Genomic DNA, 19,017 nt, shown 5'->3' on the forward strand with positions numbered 1-19,017 from the left:
CGAATAGGTCAGGAAGTCAGTCTCCTGTACTTAAATATTCTATTTCGGTCTTGTTGCCAGTTAAAAATAGACTTGTACTACCAGATACATTTTAGTGACTGATTATGAAAGAATGTAGATATTTCCTATGCTGTTTTTTTCCCAAGATTCCTACCCATTTCCTTCTTCTCCTTATCATTTTCTTTTTAATAATAATTCAGAGGGGTGCCTGGATGACTCAGGCAGCTAAGCATCTGACTCTTGGCTTCAGTACAGGTCGTGATCTCAGGACTGTGAAATCGAGCCCCACATCAGGCTCCACACTCAGCACAGAGTCAACTTGAGATTCTCGGCCTCTCCTTCTGCCCTTCCCCCTGCTCACATGCTCTCTAAATAAATAAATAAATAAAATAGTAATTCAGAGAAAAACACATTCTAAGAGGAAATATTATAGAGAAACTCAAAGAAAGTCTATGTCATGCAAGGACTGTTATTATTTTGGTAGTTAATCAAAAAAATTTTTTTTCATCTTCTTTCCTTTAAGATTATGTATTTGGGAGACCATAGAAGCCAGACATCCTCTGTTTTAATCATGCATCTGAAATCATGAGACAGACTGGAGACTTAACCTCAGAGCCTCAGCTTTTTTGCCTCTAAAGTGAGGATTCAATACCTTCCATATGGGATTGCTTGGAGGAGTAAGAGACCTAGTATAAGTGAAGCTGAGCTCCTCAGGCAACAGCCTTTGTAAAACAGTTCTCATTGGAGCTTACCTTCTTCCTACATGTGCTGCTGTTCGTGTTTCCTGTTCTTTGTCTCTCTGAGAACTTGGGTTATGTCAGGTTATCTGTCTGCTAAGTTTTCTAAACTGTGTGCTCAGGCATCCCAGGGTGCTGCAGCAAGCTCACCTAGAGCAATCCAGGATATTTCAAATTTTAGAGGGAAACAGTATATCTGGTATCTTTCAGACATGATGTGAACCATACTGGCTCCAGAAAGTTCAACAGTTTCAACATTAAATTGTGGTACATGTCTTTCATTGATGTCCTATCTTTGCAATGCTGTTTTCTGTGCAGCATGGAAGTCCATGTACAACAGAATGAAGATGGCAGAATCAATCCCATCTGAATCATGGTTTGAGAAATTGCACAGTGCCAAGAGGTACAGACATTTCATAAGTACCTAAGTGTGGTTATTGGAAATAAAATAAAAAATGTGTTTTTCTCTGGGCGCCTACATGGCTCAGTAGACTGAGCATCTGACTCTTTCTTGTTTCTGCTCAGGTCATGATCTTATGGGTCACGAGATTGAGCCCTGCCTTGGGCTTCACGCTCAGCATGGATTCTCCTTGGATTCTTCCCCTCACCCTCCCAGGAATCTCTCTCTCTCTCTCTCTCAAATTAATAAATAAATCTTTAGAAATGTATTTTTCTCAATTTCTGTGCATTATTTTTCATAAGTCTACTAAGATATGAATACTCATTAAGTTGTTTGGATCTTACTATTCAGTAGGTGGTATTTCTTACTTTTTTGTTGTTGTTGTTGTATAGAGGTGTGTAAAAAAATGACTGAAACACTAACTGCTGTGAACTAGAAAGTCTGAGAACTTTCTGTTCTAATGATGTTTAACCTATGATAGACAACAGTGATATAGAGAAATTTTATATTTTATAGTATTACAACAGGACTACATTTTTAAAAAGATTTTATTTATTTGACAGACAGAGATGACAAGTAGGCAGAGAGGTAGGCAGAGATAGAGGGGGGAAGCAGGCTCCCTGCTGAGCAGAGAGCCCGATGCGGGGCTTCATCCCAGGACCCTGAGATCATGACCCGAGCCTAATGCAGAGGCTTTAACCACTGAGCCACCCAGACACCCCAAAACTACATTTTATAGATAAACTATTCCCCAGGAAACCACTTCCTTAATTAGTTAATTCCTATGAACCCTCAAATCTCAATTTAAAGATAACCTCTTGTAGGAAGCCCTCCCTGATTAACAACTCCCCTACTCCCATTCTTGGTACTTTCTAAATAAGTAACCTCTCAGCTAAGCTTCCCAAAACCCTTTGCTTATCCCACTGTAGCATCCTGGAAATACTGATTTTTTATTTTTATATTTATTTGGGGGGTCTCTATTCGAGTATGTCATGGGTGGAGATTTAAGTGAACTTTGTATCAGTGGACTCTGGCAATGTCTGGCATGTAACAAGTACTCAGAAGATATTTGTTGATGAGTTAACAAAACACACACAGGTGTATATGGGTAATAGTAACCAGAGTTTACCAAGCATTTTATAAGTACTTCCAGGGTTATTCAAACACCACAGTATTATCATATAACTTGAGGACTATTTACTTTTCCTATGACTTAAAGATTATCTAGTGTGATCCCCGAGTTCAGAAAGATGAATGGAGGGCCAAGAGCAGTGGTCACTTTTGGTTATAGGAACACTCACTAAAATTTCTAAAACCAATAACCGTACCATACTAAATAGGGTGGAGAATGTGGAGTAACTTGAACTCTCAAGCTGGTCAGATTGTTAAGGTAGTCCAGCCACTTTGAACAACAATTTGACAGTTTCTCCCAAAGTTAATACCTGCGTATCTGAAGACCTAGTAATTCCAGTCCTTGGTGTTTACCCAAGAGAAACGAAAACATGTGTCGACACCATGACTTATACACTAACGGTTATAGCGGCTTTATATGTAATTATTAAAAAGCTGAAAATGCAAAGGTCTATACACAGATGAATGGGTCAACAGTTGTACTGCTTCCATACAATGGAATTCTACCCAGCAATAAAGAAGGACTACTGAAATACCAACTGTACTGGGTGGATCTTGAAACATTACGCTAAGGGGAAGAAGTCTAGCTCCAAAGACTACAGACTGTATGAAGGAATGTGATGTTAAAGAACGGGAAAAACTAGGGGCGCCTGGGTGGCTCAGTGGGTTAAAGCCTCTGCCTTAGGCTCGGTCATGATCTCAGGGTCCTGGGATCGCGCCCCGAATTGGGCTCTCTGCTCAGCAGGGAGCCTGCTTTCCCCCTCTATCTCTGCCTACTTTTCTGCCTATTTCTCTGCCTACTTGTGATTTCTCTATCAAATAAAGTAAATAAAATCTTTTTTAAAAAATGAACGGGAAAAACTACGCTAAGGTAATAGAAATTAGATTAGAATTGCTTGGGAAGGAGTGGTTATTGACTGGGAAGTTCCTAGAACTTATCAGAGTGGTGGAAATGTGCTGTATATTCGTCAGTGCTGTCCTTACCCTGGTGAATACATTTGCTCAAAACTCATGGGCTGTACACTTAAAATACGTGTATTTTATTCCATGTAAATTAAACCTCAGTTAAAAACAAAAAGAATTAGGGGCGCCTGGGTGACTCAGTGGGTTAGGGCTCTGCCTTCGGCTCAGGTCATGATCCCAGGGTCCTGGGATCAAGCCTTGCTTCGGGCTCTCTGCTCCGCAGGGAGCTTGCTTCCTCCTCTCTCTCTCTCTGCCTGCCTCTCTGCCTACTTGTGATCTCTTTGTCAAATAAATAAAATCTTAAAAAAAAAAAATTACATGGTGACCCAACCGACGATGGTGGCTGGAAGCAGGAGTCATGGTGTCCTACAAGGAAGTGTATTCTTACAAGGTTAAAACAAAAACAAAAACAAAAAAACGAGTGTGGAGATGGGGAAGTGGGATTTCCTCGTGCCAGAAACTTTCCCAGGTACTGATTTCAAGCAAAAGAAAACTTCTCCATTTTACAGAGTGAGGGAAGGACGCTGTGATAGTGCGTGCCCGATAAGGGCCAGCCTCTTTCTTACAGAGGTGCTGACCCAGTTCGACCCCAGCTCCCGCCAGGGGTCCCACTACGCCCAGAAGATTCCTCCCGACCAGCCGCCGCCGGGAAGCGGCAGCCGAGAAAGGCGGGCGCTTGCCGGCGTCGCGCTGACGTCATGCGCGTGCTGACGTAGCCGGCAGCCGCGGCCTCTAAAGCGGGCTGGGTGGCGGGGGGCGCCGAGTTTGACTAGTTTGGGGGCCGCTCGGCGCCTGGCGCTAGTCCCGCCGCCCGCCGCGCCCCGCGAGCCGCGCGTCGGCCGGACCGAGCGCGTCCTGCCCGTTCCCGCGGGGACCCGCTCTGGCGGCTGGGCGGCGCTCGGCAAAAGTTGGTCGCTCCCGGGCGGGCGGGCGGCCATGGAGCCCCGCAGCATGGAGTACTTCAGCGCCCAGGTGCAACAGAAGGACGTCGGCGGCCGTCTGCAGGTCGGCCAGGAGCTGCTCCTCTATCTCGGCGCCCCCGGCGCCATCCCGGACTTGGAGGAGGACCTGGGCCGCCTGGGCAAGACGGTCGACGCGCTCACCGGCTGGGTGGGCTCGAGCAACTACCGGGTAAGCGGCGGCGGCGCGGCCGGGCCGGGCACGCCCTCTCCGGCCAGCCCTTTAATCCCGGACGTGCGCCAGCCCCCAGGCGAGCCCCCGGGGCGCGCTGGGCGCCTCGGAACCGCCCGGTGAAGGGGAAACCTGTAGGCTCAGGAGTCCTTGGACGCAAGCCGGGGACCAAGTTTTCCCCAGCTGTGAACAATGACAAATTCAGCGATTCCGTGACACAGTGCGCAGTTTTTTGGCATTAGGACACAAGGTTTAATCACCTATTTAAAAAAATTCATCGGGGGCGCCTGGGTGTCTCAGTGGGTTAAGCCGCTGCCATCGTCTCAGGTCATGATCTCAGGGTCCTGGGATCGAGTCCCGCATCGGGCTCTGTGCTCAGCAGGGAGCCTGCTTCCTCCTCTCTTTCTGCCTGCCTCTGTCTACTTGTGATCTCCGGCTGTCAAATAAAATCTTTAAAAAAAAAAAATCATCGATGCTTTGCATACATGAAGTGCTTGAAGACTGCATTTGTACCTACCTTGTAAACACTATCTAGATAAGGACGGGACATTAGGATACAATTTTTAAATTCAAAAGAGTGTGTCAAGTTAATCCCTTTTAATTAGTGCTTTTTATCCTACTTAATTTTGATTCTTTTTTTCTTTTATACATTTTGAGTCTGGAAGGTTGTGCTCTTCGTCTCTAAGGGATCTTTAGAGCTTAGTCGGGTGCCTGATTAAGTTTACCGTTAATCTAATACAAAGATGCTGACCACAGGGCATTATGTATTTGTTTTTGATTTATTGTCTACAGAAAGCAGTTCAACGCTCCCTCTTAATTTGTTTTGCTGCACTTGAAGACTGACTCGGATTTGAAACCTGTGTGCTAGTAGGTGACCTAGTGAAATGTGTCTTGGTGGCTTAGCTGATGAAAAAATCCCGAGTTCCGAGAAGAATGAGTGTTTTTGAAGAGCTGTTAGTAGGCAGGCTGTAATAAAGCTAGGTTGAGAAACCAGGTAAATGTTCTGTAATTAGCCTGTACTGTAGATTTTAGCAGTTATTTATCTTTCCAGTCTTCTGGTGGCAGTGTTGCTTTAAAATGCTGGCTCAAATCTACAGATGAAGTGATTCTAAGTAATTTATACTAATAGTCCTGCGAATAGGCTGTACTTTGAAAGCTGTATTCTCATAGAGTAGAAAGTCAAACTCTACATTTACTGTGCAGATTTAATGGCGAAACTTACATGAGTTTTGGAAGGGGTTGACTTTTAGGAAGATAATAAACCATATGGGAATTAACCAACTTGATGCTCTGTTACATATTATTGCATTATTTATCTTTTTTAAAAATTTTAGAAAACGTTAATGTTTAATACTATATCAGTACTATTTGGGAGGTTATTATTTCTTTGGGAGAAACAAGCTAAATTTACTTACACTGTAAGGACGTATGTACACTCAAGATAATTGATTTTATGTTGCAACATAAGCTGTTGTAGAAAGTCAGCTCTTCCACAATGCTTGCTTTCCTTTCCAAGTGAAGGATGTTACCTTCTATGCTGGCCATAGGGTGTTTGCTTTGCCACTGGGAGTTGGCTTTGGACCGTTTCACTCTTCAGATGTACCATCGTGTCACCTTCTGTGTCGGCCATGGTGAGTTGGCTTTGGACCATTTCACTCTGAAGATGTGCCTTCAGTGCATTTGAACAGTCCCATCTCTTGAAACACATCTTGTGGCTTCTGTGATACCACAGTATCCCAATTTTTCTTTAATGTCTTTAAGCACTGCTTCTTAGTGCTGTATTTTCCTTTCAGTTGGTCCTTAAGAATTAGAACCTGTTAGGAATCTGATGCAGGTTCTCATCTCCTTACTACACATTCTCTCCATGCTCCTTACTAGATACCATAGTTCATACCGCTGCTATGAACAGTGAAGTTTCCAGAATCAGAACAAAACTGCCGCAGGCTTCTGCAACCTTATCTACACACTCCCTTACAGCTGTACCATATGTTCTGCCTTCTTCTCTGTTTCACTTACTAAATCAGTCCCTCTACATGAATGTTGGATTCCATAGTCTCTTGCCTACTTAAGGTTATTTATTCATCAATTCTACTTTCTCCTTCTTGAATCATTAGTTCTCTTCTTTCTACTGAATGCTGTATATAAATTTTCTGATGTTGTTAGAGGGCATTTGGGTTAGTTTCCTGTTCGGGTTTTAAAAACTAAGTTATCAAACTAGGTCATCATTTTTTATCCAAGGTGCAATGACACATATTTAAGTCTTTAAGAAAAAAGTGTATCATGGAATTTTTTTGAACATGCACAAAATAGAGAATTGTACTTAAATTTTTTTTTTTTTTTTTTAAGATTTTATTTATTTATTTGACAGAGACCACAAGTAGGCAGAGAGGCAGGCAGAGAGAGAGAGAGGGAAGCAAGCTCTTCACCGAGCAGAGAGCCCGATGCGGGGCTCGATCCCAGGACCCTGAGTTCATGACCTGAGCCAAAGGCAGAGGCTCAACCCACTGAGCCACCCAGGCGCCCCTGTACTTAAATTTCAAACTATGCTGAACAAAATAAAATTTTCTTCAGATTTGATAGTATTTTAGAATTTGAGTATCTTAATAATCATCACTTCCAAAAATTTGAGTGATTATACTATATGCTGGGTTTTGTTCTAGATACTGAAGATCCAGCTATGAGTAAGACTAATAAAGCTCATTCATTTAGCTTCATTTGGATATTTATTGAGGACCTACCATAAGCAGACACTCTTCTAGGCACTTCAGATCTGGTAGTGGGAAAACCAAAATCCTTGCCTTTGTGGACTTAAGATTCTAGTGGAGGTAGAGAAATACACAAAGATAAATAACTAGAATCTATAGTATGTTAGAGGAGGTAAGTGCTTTGGAGAAAAAAGCAGTGAAGGTAATAGGGAGTGTTGGGCAGGATGCAGGTAGTCAAGAAAGTGAGGTGAATTTGGGTATGATGTGAAATAAATACAGGAGTGAATAATGATTTAGGCAGAGGAAACTGCAAATGTGGAGGCCCTAGTTCTGTGGGGGAACATAAAGAAGGACAACATGGCTAGAATTTATAAGTGAGTGAGGTGTTAAGAAGGATGAAATTGGGGGGCAGGTGGAAAGAGCCTTACAGGATTTTATTCTAAGTCATTGGAGGATTTTTATGTGGAGGGGTGGCTGCTTTGTGGAGAGTAGACGGTAAAGGAGCAACAGAAGAACCAGTGAGATGATGGTGGCTAAGACTGGTTTGGTAGCAATGGCCATGTTGAGAAGTGGAAGATTTTGAGATACACTTTGGTGATAGAGCCAAGTGGACCTCCTGTCAGGTTGAGAGAGAGGAATTAAGGATAATTGCCTTTCTCAAGTGTCTGTCATACACTGGGCAAATTGATGGAGGAGTTTACTTAAAAATCAAAGGAATTGGAATTTCTTAAGATTCCCCTTTGGGTATGTACCCACCCCCCCAGAATATATACCCATAGCAGGCTCTCAGTGTTTGTTAAATCTAAATTAAAGCATGTTTGTCCCTTGATTTATCAGCTGAAAAACTTATGTACTAAAACCATGCAAAAGAAGGGTTCTAGGCTGATAATTTCAAACAGGATTTTCATTTACTTGAATGGCTGACAGCAGCGCTTTGGGCTGCACAGCTTCAAGGAATAATAGTGTGTTGTATTACCCCCTCCCTCTGTTTCGAATAACTGTTTTGGGGTATATGTCTAGAAGTAGAAATATTGGGTTATACTTCTGTCTTGTCTCCCTCACTTGATCTAGGATTAATCAGGATCTTTAATTTTGTCATTTGTTTCCCTCCTATTTTGGAGGGAAATAGTTTTATTATTTATATAATTAAATAAAAATAACCTGATATTTCTCTTTGGGTTTCTATCTTGTGCATTTATTTAGCTTTGCTGTTGTTTGACAACATTTCTGATTTAAACTATTTGGAAAATTAAACCTACTGAATAGAATGAAACTCCAGCCAATGTGACAACTTGAGTGTGATTTTATTGACATCACACTAGTTACTCAGATATGTTAAACCACTTGTGATTCAGATGTGAAAAGAGAGAGTGAGAAAGAGAATGGGGAAATGACCCTGAAGGTTCTGGGACTTGTTTTGGGATTAATAAAATTTTATAAACCTTTTAAAATTTCTGTTTTAGGACTTCAAAACACCCTAAAATTTAAGCTTGGTCTTAGCCCCGAATTTGCTTTTTAGAGTTTCTGTTTTTCTACCTGTTAAAAAATGTTATTTTTGTTTTTAGTTTTTGTAATATTTTGATGTTTTATACTTTTATATTTATATATTTAATGTTTTTATTTTTGCTTTTGTATTTTATATGTATCTTTTAGAAGGTACACTTTTGTTTTATGTTTTAAAGGACCTGAATAGAGGGGTGCCTGGAGGCTGAGTCGGTTGAACAGTCTGCCTTTGGCCCAGGTCATGATCCCAGAGTCCCAGAATCGAGCCCTGTATCAGGCTCCCTGCTCACTGGGGAGCCTGCTTCTCCCACTGCCCCTCCCCTCTGCTCATGGTTTCTCTCTCCCTCTCTCAAATAAATAAATGAAATCTTTTAAAAAATAAATAAATAAAAGACCTGAATGGAGGCATTTGAATTCCTGAGGAAGTGGTGAGGAGCAAATTGAAATATAGCTCTAGTTTTCTTCTCTTCTTTCTTTATGGTTTTCTTATTCTACTGAAATGACCCTTGGCCAAGATATAGGCTAAGTTGAAAGATGTCTAAATGGAAATTCAGGAAATCATCTGTCTGTAGCTCCATAGTAAATCTTGACATTGCTATATCAGATTCACTCACCATATTCTTTAGGAATGTGTTGGCTTACTATTGGGTCTTTAGTTACTACCCCATGTGAATTTTAGAATCAGTTAGTAAAGTTGCACTAGAAACTCGGGGCTTTTATTGGAATTACATTGAGTGTCCTCTTTTTGTTTTTTCCATTTTATTTTACTTTATTTCTTTTTAGTGTTCCAAAATTCATTGTTTATACACCACACCCAGAGCTCCATGCAACATGTGCCCTCCATAATATCCACCACAGTCTCTCATGGTTTGTCTCCCTCCGATTTCCCCCAAGTCACTTCTCTCCATCTCCCAATGTCCTCTGTGTTATTCTTTATGCTCCACAAGTAAGTGAAACCATATGGTAATTGATTGTCTCTGCTTGACTTATTTCACTCAGCATAATCTCTTCCAGTCCTGTCCATGTTGATACAAAAGTTGAGTATTCATCCTTTGACGGAGGCATAATACTCCATTGTATATATGAACCATATCTTCTTTCTCCATTCGTCCGTTGAAGGGCATCTTGGTTCTTTCCACAGTTTGGCAACTATGGCCATTGCTTCTATGAACATTAGGGTACAGATAGCCCTTCTTTCCACTACATCAGTACCTTTGGGGTAAATACCCAGTGATGCAATTGCAGAGTCATAGGGAAGCTCTGTTTTTCTTAAGGAATCTCCACACTGTTTTCCAAAGTGGCTGCACCAACTTGCTTTCCCACCAGCAGTGTAAGAGGGTTCCCCTTTCTCCACATTCTTTCCAACACACGTTGTTTATTGTCTTGTTCATTTTTGCCATTCTAACTGGCATAAGGTGGTATCTCAATGTGGTTTTGATTTGAATCTTAAATCTCCCTGATTGCTAATGATGATGAACATTTTTTCGTGTGTCTGTTAGCCATTTGTATGTCTTCTTTGGAGAAGTGTCTGTTCACGTCTTCTGCCCATTTTTTGACGTGATTATCTATTTTGTGTGTATCCTCTTTTTGGGGGAAGACTCGATATCTTTATAATGACCTCTTTTACCCATGAAAATTGTTTGTTTTTTTTTTCTTTTTAAGATTTTATGTATTTATTTGAGAGAGGGAAAGTGAGTGAGTGAGCACCAGTGGAGGGAGAGGGAGAGTGAGAAGTATGCTCTCTGCTGAGTAGGGAGCCTGATGTGGGGCTCTATTCCAGGACCCTGGGGTCATGACCTGAGCCGAAGGCAGACACTTAACTGACTGAGCCACCCAAGGTGCTCCTGTGCTTTCTTTAATGTGTTTCATTATGTTTCATTATTTTCTCCCAATAGGTCTTACACACATTTTGTAAGAATTATTTTCATAGTTAAGAGTATAAATGCTATTTATTACTTTTAAAATTATGCTTTCTGATATATTGAAATGAAATGGCATTTTGGATATTGATTTTGTGGCCAACCTGCTTATAATTCAAAACATTTTTTCTGCAGTTGATGGATTCTTTTAGGTTTTCTCTATATATATATGGTAGTCCCTCCTCATATCCACTGGGGGACACATTTCCAAGACACCCTAGCAGATGCTGGAAATAGCAGAGAGTACCTATATATACATACACAGTGTTTTCCCTTATACATACATACCTATGATAAAGCTTAATTTATGTTAGGCACCATAAGAAATTAACAGTAATAATAAGGCAGAACATTTATAACAATATACTATAATAAAAGTTATGTGAATGTGGTCTCGCTTAAAATCTCCTTGTGCTATACTTACCCTTCTTGTGATGATGTGGGATGAAGTGATGAGATGAAGTGAGGTTAATGATGTAGGCATTGTAACATAGTGTTAGGCTATTATTGATTTCTGAAGAGGATTATCTACTTCTGAACCACATTCGACCTTGGGTAATTCAGGCTGTGGAAGGCAAAACTGGGGATAACAGAGGACTACTGTATAATACTACCAGAAAATAAAGATAGTATTCCTCCTTCTTTCCAGTTCTTTAGTTTTGCTTGTTTTGGGTGCATTGGCTAAGACTCTTAGGATGAGGTTGAGTAAGAGTGTGGGCATTGAGTTGTTCTTTTTGTTTCACGGGTATGTTCATTTCACTATTAGGAATCACACTTCCTGTAGTTTTTTGGTTTTTTTTATAACTTTTTACTGTAAAGAATTTTGAACGTACATAAAGGTAGGCAGAATAAAATAACAAATCCACTCACAACACTCATCTGTCCATGGCTAATCATGCTTATCATTTTGTCACAAATCACAGATACATTGTTTCATCAATGAAACTTTTTTACTTAGTGTCTTGAAGATAAATATTCTTTTAAAAAATTGTTGGTGTGCATGGGTGGCTCAGGCAGTTAAGGGTCCAACTCTTGACCTTAGCTCAGGTCTTGATCTCAGGGTCTTGACTTAAAGACTAGTTGGTTTCCCAACTGGGCATGGAGCCCACATTTAAAATATATGTATATATTAAAAAATTGTTAACCTCACTACCATTATCAAATGTAAAAAAAAATTCCTTGATATCAAATATGCAGGGTCAAATTTCCAATTTTTAACGTATCATACAGATTTTTAAATTCGTCATTTTATTTATTTGTTTATTTTAGTGGGCTCCCACCCAGCATGGAGGTCAGTGTGGGGCTTGAATTCACGACCCTGAGATCAAGACCTGAGCTGAAACCAAGAATTGAACACTTTACTAACTGAGCTACCCAGGCTCCCCTTTAATTATTTCAAGAAAAATCAGGATCCACATAAGATTTCCACATTGTGATTCATTAATATATTAGTTTCCTGTTGCTGCTGTAACAAGTTACCAACACTTAGTAGCCGAAAACAACATAGATTTATTTTCTTATAGTTTTAGAGCTCAATTTCTAAATGGGTTTCATTGGGATAAAATCAAGGTTTCAGCAAGATTGTAAAGATGTATTCTTCTAAAGAACTTCAAGGTGATGATTTTCCATATTCTGGAAACTGCACGCATTTCTTGGCTTTAAGGCCTCTTCCTCTGTCTTCAGAGCCAGCAGTATAGCACCTTCAGATCTTTCTGACTACTGCTTTTATCATTGCAGCTCTGCATCCTCTCCTGCCTCTCTTTTATGAGGGATCTTGTGATATATTGGGCCCAGGATAACACAAAGTAATTTCCCCATTTTAAGACCTTCACCACATCTTTAAAGTTCTTTTTACTGCATAAGTAACATACCCACAGGTCTTAGAGGTTAGGATATGGACACCTTTAGGTGTCTTTCTTTGAGTTTGTTTCTCCCTCAGTGTCTCTTTTTAAACATTCCTGGATTTTATTTGTAGATTTTTAAAAAAATTCTTGATTTTATTTGTAGAGTTTCCCACAGTTGTGTTTTGCTGATTTCATTCCTATGATGTTAGTTCCTCTCTATATCCTATAAATTGGTAGTTGGACCTATAGCTTGGTCAGATTCAGTGCCGCCCACTGCCCCTGACCCCAGGAGGTACATAATATCAAGAAAGCACTTAAAGTGTGACAGTATCTTTTTATGGTGTTAGCAACCATTAATGTTCAGTGTTTAGATCCCTTAATTCATTAGGGTTTGCAAAATGATACTCTAATTTTGTCATTCCTTCACCTAGACCATTTATTTCTATTTGGTTACTCATTGGCATAGTTTATAATAGAAAGGCAGACATACCTCATTTTGTTTGCCTTACATTATTGTGCTTCTTAGATACAGCATTTTTCACAAATTGAAGGTTTGTGGCAACCGTACATTAAACAAGTCCATTGGTGCCCTTTTCCCAACAGCATTTGGTTACTTCGTTATCACGATGTTACTTTTTGGTAATTCTTGCAGTATTTCTGATTTTTTTTGTTATAATGTGTTAGGATGATCTGTAATCAGTGATCTCTGATGTTACTATTGTAATTGTTGGAACCACCCCCATTCAAAATGGCATACTTAATCAATAAAAGTGTTCTTACTGCTCCACTGACCAGTCATTTTCTGTTTTTCTCCCTCTCCCTCTTTCTTGAGGCCCAACCATATTGAAATGAGGCCAGTTAATAGCTGTACAATGGCCTCTAAATGTTCAAATGAAAGAAAGAGTTGTGTGTCTCTCACATTAAATCAAAAGCTAGAAATGATTAAGCTTAGTGAGGAAGGCAAATCAAAAGCTGAGACAGGCCAAAAGCTGGGCCTCTTGTGACAAACAGCCAACTTGTGACTGCAAAGGAAAGGTTCTTGAAGGAAATTAAAAGTGCTACTCTGGTGAACACACAGATGATAAGAAAGCAACATGGCTTTATTGCTGATACAGAGACAGAGTTTTTGTGGTCTGGATAGAAGATCAAAGTGACCACATCACTCCCTGAAGCCAGAGCGTTGTCCAAGGCCCTAACTCTCCTCAGTTCTGTAAAGGCTGAGATTGGTGAGGAAGCTGCGAATGTTTGAAGCCAGAAGTTGGTTCATGAGGTTTAAGGAAAGAAGCCCCCTCCATAACAATGAATGGTGGAGCAGCAAAGTGCTGGTACAGAAGTTCCACCAAATCATTCAGAAAATCTAGCTAGGATGATGCATGAAGGTAGCTACACTAAACAACAGATTTTCAATGTAGACGGAACAACTTTATATTAGCAATAAGATGCCATCTAGGACTTTGACAGCTAGAGAGGAGAGGTCAATGCCTGGCTTCAAATGACAGGGTAACTCTCTTGTTATGGGATAACGAAGCCTGTGACTTCAAGGTGAAGCCACCGCTTCACTTACCATTGTGAAAATCCCAAGGCCCTTCAGAATTATGCTAAATCTACTCTCCTGTTGCTCCATAAATGGAACAACAAAGCCTGGGGGGAGAGCACATGTATTTTCAACATGGTTTCCTGAATAATTTAAACCACTGCTGAAGCCTACTGCTAAGGAAAAAAAGATTCCTTTCAAAATACTACTGTTTATTGACAATGTGCCTGATCACCCAAGAGCTGCAATGGAGATGTTCAATGAGAGTTACTGTTGTCTTCATGCCTGCTAACACAATATCCATTCTGCAGCCTATGGATCAAGGAGTGATTTTTTTAAAAAAGATTTTATTTATTTATTTGACAGAGATCATAAGTAGGCAGAGAGGCATGCAGAGAGAGAGAGAGAGAGAGAGAGAGAGGAGGAAGCAGGCCCCCTGCGGAGCAGAGAGCCCGATGTGGGGCTCCATCCCAGGATCATGACCTGAGCCAAAGGCAGAGGCTTTAACCCACTGAGCCACCTAGGCGCCCCCTCAAGGAGTAATTTTGATTTTAAAGTCTTATTTAAGAAACATACTTCGTAAGACTATAGCTGCCATAGATGGTGATTCTGTGATGGATGTGGGCAAAGTAAATTGAAAGCCTTTTGGAAAGGATTCACCCTTTTAGATGCCAAGAACATTCCTGATTCCTGGGAAGAGATCAAAATATCAACATAAACAGGAGTTTGGAATTTGATGGCTTTGAGGTGTTCAGTGGAGGGCATAACTGCCGATGTGGTAGAAATAGCAATAGAACTAGAATTAGAAGTGGAGTCTTCTCTGCACAGTAACTTTTTATCTTGGTCTAGTCCCAATGATTTATTTTTGCTTTTGTTTCCCTTGCCTCGGGAGACATACAGAGGTTGCTATAGCCAGTATCAAAGAAGTTAAACCTATGTTCTCTCCTAGGACTTTCATGGTTTCAGGTCTTACAGTTAGGTCTTTGATCATTTTGAGTTTATTTTTGTGTAAGGTGTAAGACAGTGCTTCAGTTTCATTCTTTTGCATGTTGCTTTCTAGTTTTCCTAACACCATTTGTTGAAGAGACTTTTTCCCACTGGGTATTCTGGTGGGTTAAATAGGTGATGGCTATTAAAGAATGTAGTGATGAGCACAGAGTGATGTAAGTGTTGAATTACTACATTGTACACCTGAAACTCATATAACACTGTATGTAAACTAACTGGAATTAAACGCCTGGGTGGCTCAGTGGGTTAAGCCGCTGCCTTCGGCTCAGATCATGATCTCAGGGTCCTGGGATCGAGTCCCGCATCGGGCTCTCTCTTAGCGGGGAGCCTGCTTCCTCCTCTCTCTCTGCCTGCCTCTCTGCCTACTTGTGTTCTCTCTCTGTCAAATAAATAAATAAAATCTTTAAAAAAAAAAAAAAAGAAAGAAAGGATTCTAAAAATGTGGTTCAGTTGCTACAGTTTCATGATAGAACTTGAGCACATGAGGAGTTGCTTCTTATGAATGAGGAAATAGTTTTTCTTGGGATGGTGTCTACTCCTGGTGAAGATGTTATGAAGATTGTTGAAATGACAGCAAAAGATTTAAAATATTACATACATTTAGATGATAAGCAGCATCAGAGTTTGAGAATATTGACTTCAATTTTGAAAGAAATTCTGTAGGTAAAAATGCTATCAAACAGCATCACATGCTACAGAGAAATCATTCATGAAAGGAAAAGTCAATTGTGGCAAACTTTATTATCTTATTTTTAAGAAATTGCCACAGCCACCCGAGCCTTTAGCAACCACCACACTGATTGGTCAGCAGCCATCAACATTGAGGCAGGACCTTCCACCAGCCAAAAGATTACAACTTGCTGGAAGCTTAGATAACGGCTAATATTTTTTAGCAGTATTTTATTTTTAAGTAAGGTATTCACTTTTCTTAAGACATAATGATATTGCATGCTTACTACAGCAAAATACAGGGTAAACATGACTTTTTTATATGCACTGGGAAATGAAAAAATTCACTTGACTCACTTTGTTGCGATATTCCCTTTATTTCAGTGGTCTGGAACAGAATCCACAGTATTTCTGAGGTATGCCTGTAGTTCATATGATTCTTTCCTTTCACTTACTAATTGTCAAAAAATTAAGGTGGTCTTTTAAGCATCCTCCAATATTGGCCAAATAGTTTTTATCATTATGAATTTTTGCATTTAAACATATCTAGTGTGTTTTAAGACAGTGCAGTTATTATCCTTGTTAATATTTAAATATTGTATCTTGACATGACCCTAGTAATCTCTTATAGCGTATTTACTAGCTGGTATCACAAAATGTCCTATTTCCTGCTTCTACCCTGGAATCAGCCACTTCTCTTGTTCTTTTTAGTGGGAAATAGTATATATGTGAGTGCTTGTGGAACTCACTGTTACTTGTTTGTTTATAGATTTTTTTCAATGAACAGGATAGGTTGTATCTTAATTTTGAAGAAAAGTATATCATGAGTTCAAAGTGATTCTAATTTAGTTTCAGGACTGCATTTTTTTTCTAATACTACTTCTGTATGTCTTCTGTCTCCTTCAGTCAAAAAGATTTCTAAAAGTGTTGAAGTTTCTTTTTAAAGAGTTTAGTGTATGTTCTTAGGGTATATCCCCCTGGAGAGAGATAATCAAAGTACTATAGTCTAAAGTCACTTGAAATAGTCTTCTGTGTGGTTATAATGCTAATTTAGTATGCGCTTAGGTTCACTTATTTTGTTTTCAATGAAATAGTGTATTCAAAATCGTCTGGCTTCCTTCTCTATTCCTTATAGTCTGTTCCTAACCATAAAATTTTTTTCCTGATTATTATTCCATTTCTGTTATTTTTTTTTAAATATTTTATTTATTTATTTGACAGAGTCACAGCAAGAGAGGGAACACAAGCAGGGGGAGTGGAAGAGGGAGAAGCAGGCTTCCCGCTGAGCAAGGAGCCCAATGTGGGGCTCAATCCCAGGACCCTGGGATCATGACCTCCTCCAAAGGCAGACACTTAACAACTGAGCCACCAGGTGCCCCTCCATTGCTGTTATTTTTAGTAAACATTTCTAACTATATCTACTTGTAGTACTCTCTGAATATATATGCATTGTCCCAACTTGCTTGTTTCACTTAACAATTTATCATGGAGGTACACCTGGGTGGTTCAGTTGATTAAGCGTCTGGCTCTTGATTTTGGCTCAGATAATGATCTCAGAGTCATGAGATCAAGACTCGAGTGGGGCTCCACACTCAGCGGGGAGACTGCTTGAGATTCTCTCCCTCTCTCCCCCTGCTCACTCTCTCTCACTAAAATAAATATATCTTACAACAATATCGTGGAGGTTATTACGTAGCAGAATTAAGGTAGTCCTCATTTTTATTTTTAAAGTGTTATAGTACCCTATATTATAGATATACTATAGTTTATCAAATCTGTCTCATATTGATGTTTGGGTAGTTTCTGGTCTCATACAATGAATAATATTTACATGTTCTTTAATAATTTTGTTAGTGTATCTTAGGGATAGATTCCTAAGTGAGATCTTACCAAGAATTCATGTTTTTCCTGCTTATTTGAGATACTGCTTTTATCATCTGTAAAGTCTATTAAGTCTGTAAGTCTATTTGTAGATTTTTCAATTATGTTTTAACAGCTTTATTGATATAATTTACATACTACACAATTTAGTCAACTGAAGTGTACAGTTCATTGATTTTTTAAGTATATTTATAGATATGCACAACCATCAGCACAGTTAATTTTAGAATATTTCCATCGCCTCAAGAAGATCCCTGTACCCTTTTGGAGATACCACCTTATCCCCCCACATTCCTTAGTTCTAGGCAACCACTGATTTGCTTTCTATCTTTAAAGGTTTGCCTATTCTGGACATTTCTTATAAATTTAATCATACAACATCTGATCATATGTGACTTTTTTGTTTCATTTAACAATGTTTTCAAGGTTCATTCATATTGTAACATACACCAATCAGTTCTATTTAAGACCATGTTTTTTATTGAGTGCATACATCACATTTTCTTTATCCATCAGTTGAAGGACATGTGGGCTTTTGCACCTTTTAGCTATTATGAATAATGCTGTAATGAACATTGGCTTTCAGGTATCTGTGTGTGTGTGTCCTACTTTAATTCCTTTGGATATATACCTAAGAGTGGAATTATAATTAAGTCACTCAGTGTTTTTGTAACACCCTTCACTTTATACCTTCCCTTTTTTCCTGTGCTTCATACAGGGTTTTTCTCCCATGTTCTCTTCTCCGATGGTAAACTGCTCCTTACACTGTCTTTGCTAATCTGGATTTGGGGAGTGGGAGTGTTCTCTGTTTTTCTGGTCCAGCTTCAGTCTTAGGACCCCCTTGTTCTTGAGTTTGGGGGATGAGACTTTAACAGAAATCCTGATTCTCCTCAACTGTAGACTTCTAATCATTTGAGCCCAGGAAGATTTTCTGCTTCTCCCTCTGAAGTAGAGAACTTTTTTTCTTTTCTTTTTGCTCAGCAGCAGTGAGTTTTTACCTGTGTCCTAAGGTGACAGTTTTTGTCTTTCTCTCAATAGCTTTAGATCTTTATTTCTTACGAGTTTGGGAAAGGAAAGGTTTGTGCCTTTCCTACATAGGCAGCTGCCTCCCTCTGTCAGACCTGTACAGCCAAGAGATACTTTTTCCAATTTTGAGTGTCCAGTGGAGGTTTGTGGAGAAAGAGCCTGTAAATGGGTGTCTCTCCTTTTGTGTCTCTGGCTACTAGGGTTTATGTATTTTCATGCTAACCTACATCCAGCTATTAACAATGAATTAAATATAGTTGAACTCTTAACCCACTTGTATCACATTTTCATTTTCCTTCTGTCCACAGCCACATGTGTCCTATTGCTTATGTCCCATCTCTTCGGGGATATCTGTCTTTCCTTAAATTTCAGGCTAGTTGATTATCCTACAACTGATGGATTTCTGATGGAATCAAGAATAGATATGGTTCTATAGATTATTTGGCTTTTTCTTCTTACAGTGGGAGTGGTATTGTTTTCTGGTGTTTGTTATCCTAGACAAAAGCTGGAATTTCTATATAATTAAAGGTGCTGTTATTTTGACTTTCATTAGGAAACATTTCACC

At 39.6% G+C, this 19,017-nt stretch overlaps 1 protein-coding gene across 38 annotated transcripts in view; it reads left to right on the plus strand.

Annotated features, from left to right (window-relative positions):
• The first annotated feature begins 3,937 nt into the window (after positions 1–3,937).
• The window catches only part of CLASP2 (cytoplasmic linker associated protein 2), a 185,862-nt gene continuing 170,782 nt past the window's right edge, over positions 3,938–19,017 (plus strand). For 37 of the 38 annotated variants that reach the window (XM_013046683.1, XM_013046688.1, XM_013046685.1 and 34 more), the window contains exon 1: positions 3,938–4,362. In XM_013046683.1, coding sequence (XP_012902137.1) covers positions 4,168–4,362 — 195 coding nt within the window. In that variant the 5' untranslated portion in view covers positions 3,938–4,167. Of the gene's footprint in view, positions 4,363–15,928; positions 15,961–19,017 lie in introns of all 38 variants that reach the window. The other variant, XM_013046696.2, reaches the window with a different exon arrangement.

The sequence above is a fragment of the Mustela putorius genome, unplaced genomic scaffold (genome assembly GCF_011764305.1).
Source record: "Mustela putorius furo isolate JIRA1106 unplaced genomic scaffold, ASM1176430v1.1 tig00003834_pilon_pilon_pilon, whole genome shotgun sequence".
Lineage (NCBI taxonomy): Eukaryota > Metazoa > Chordata > Mammalia > Carnivora > Mustelidae > Mustela > Mustela putorius.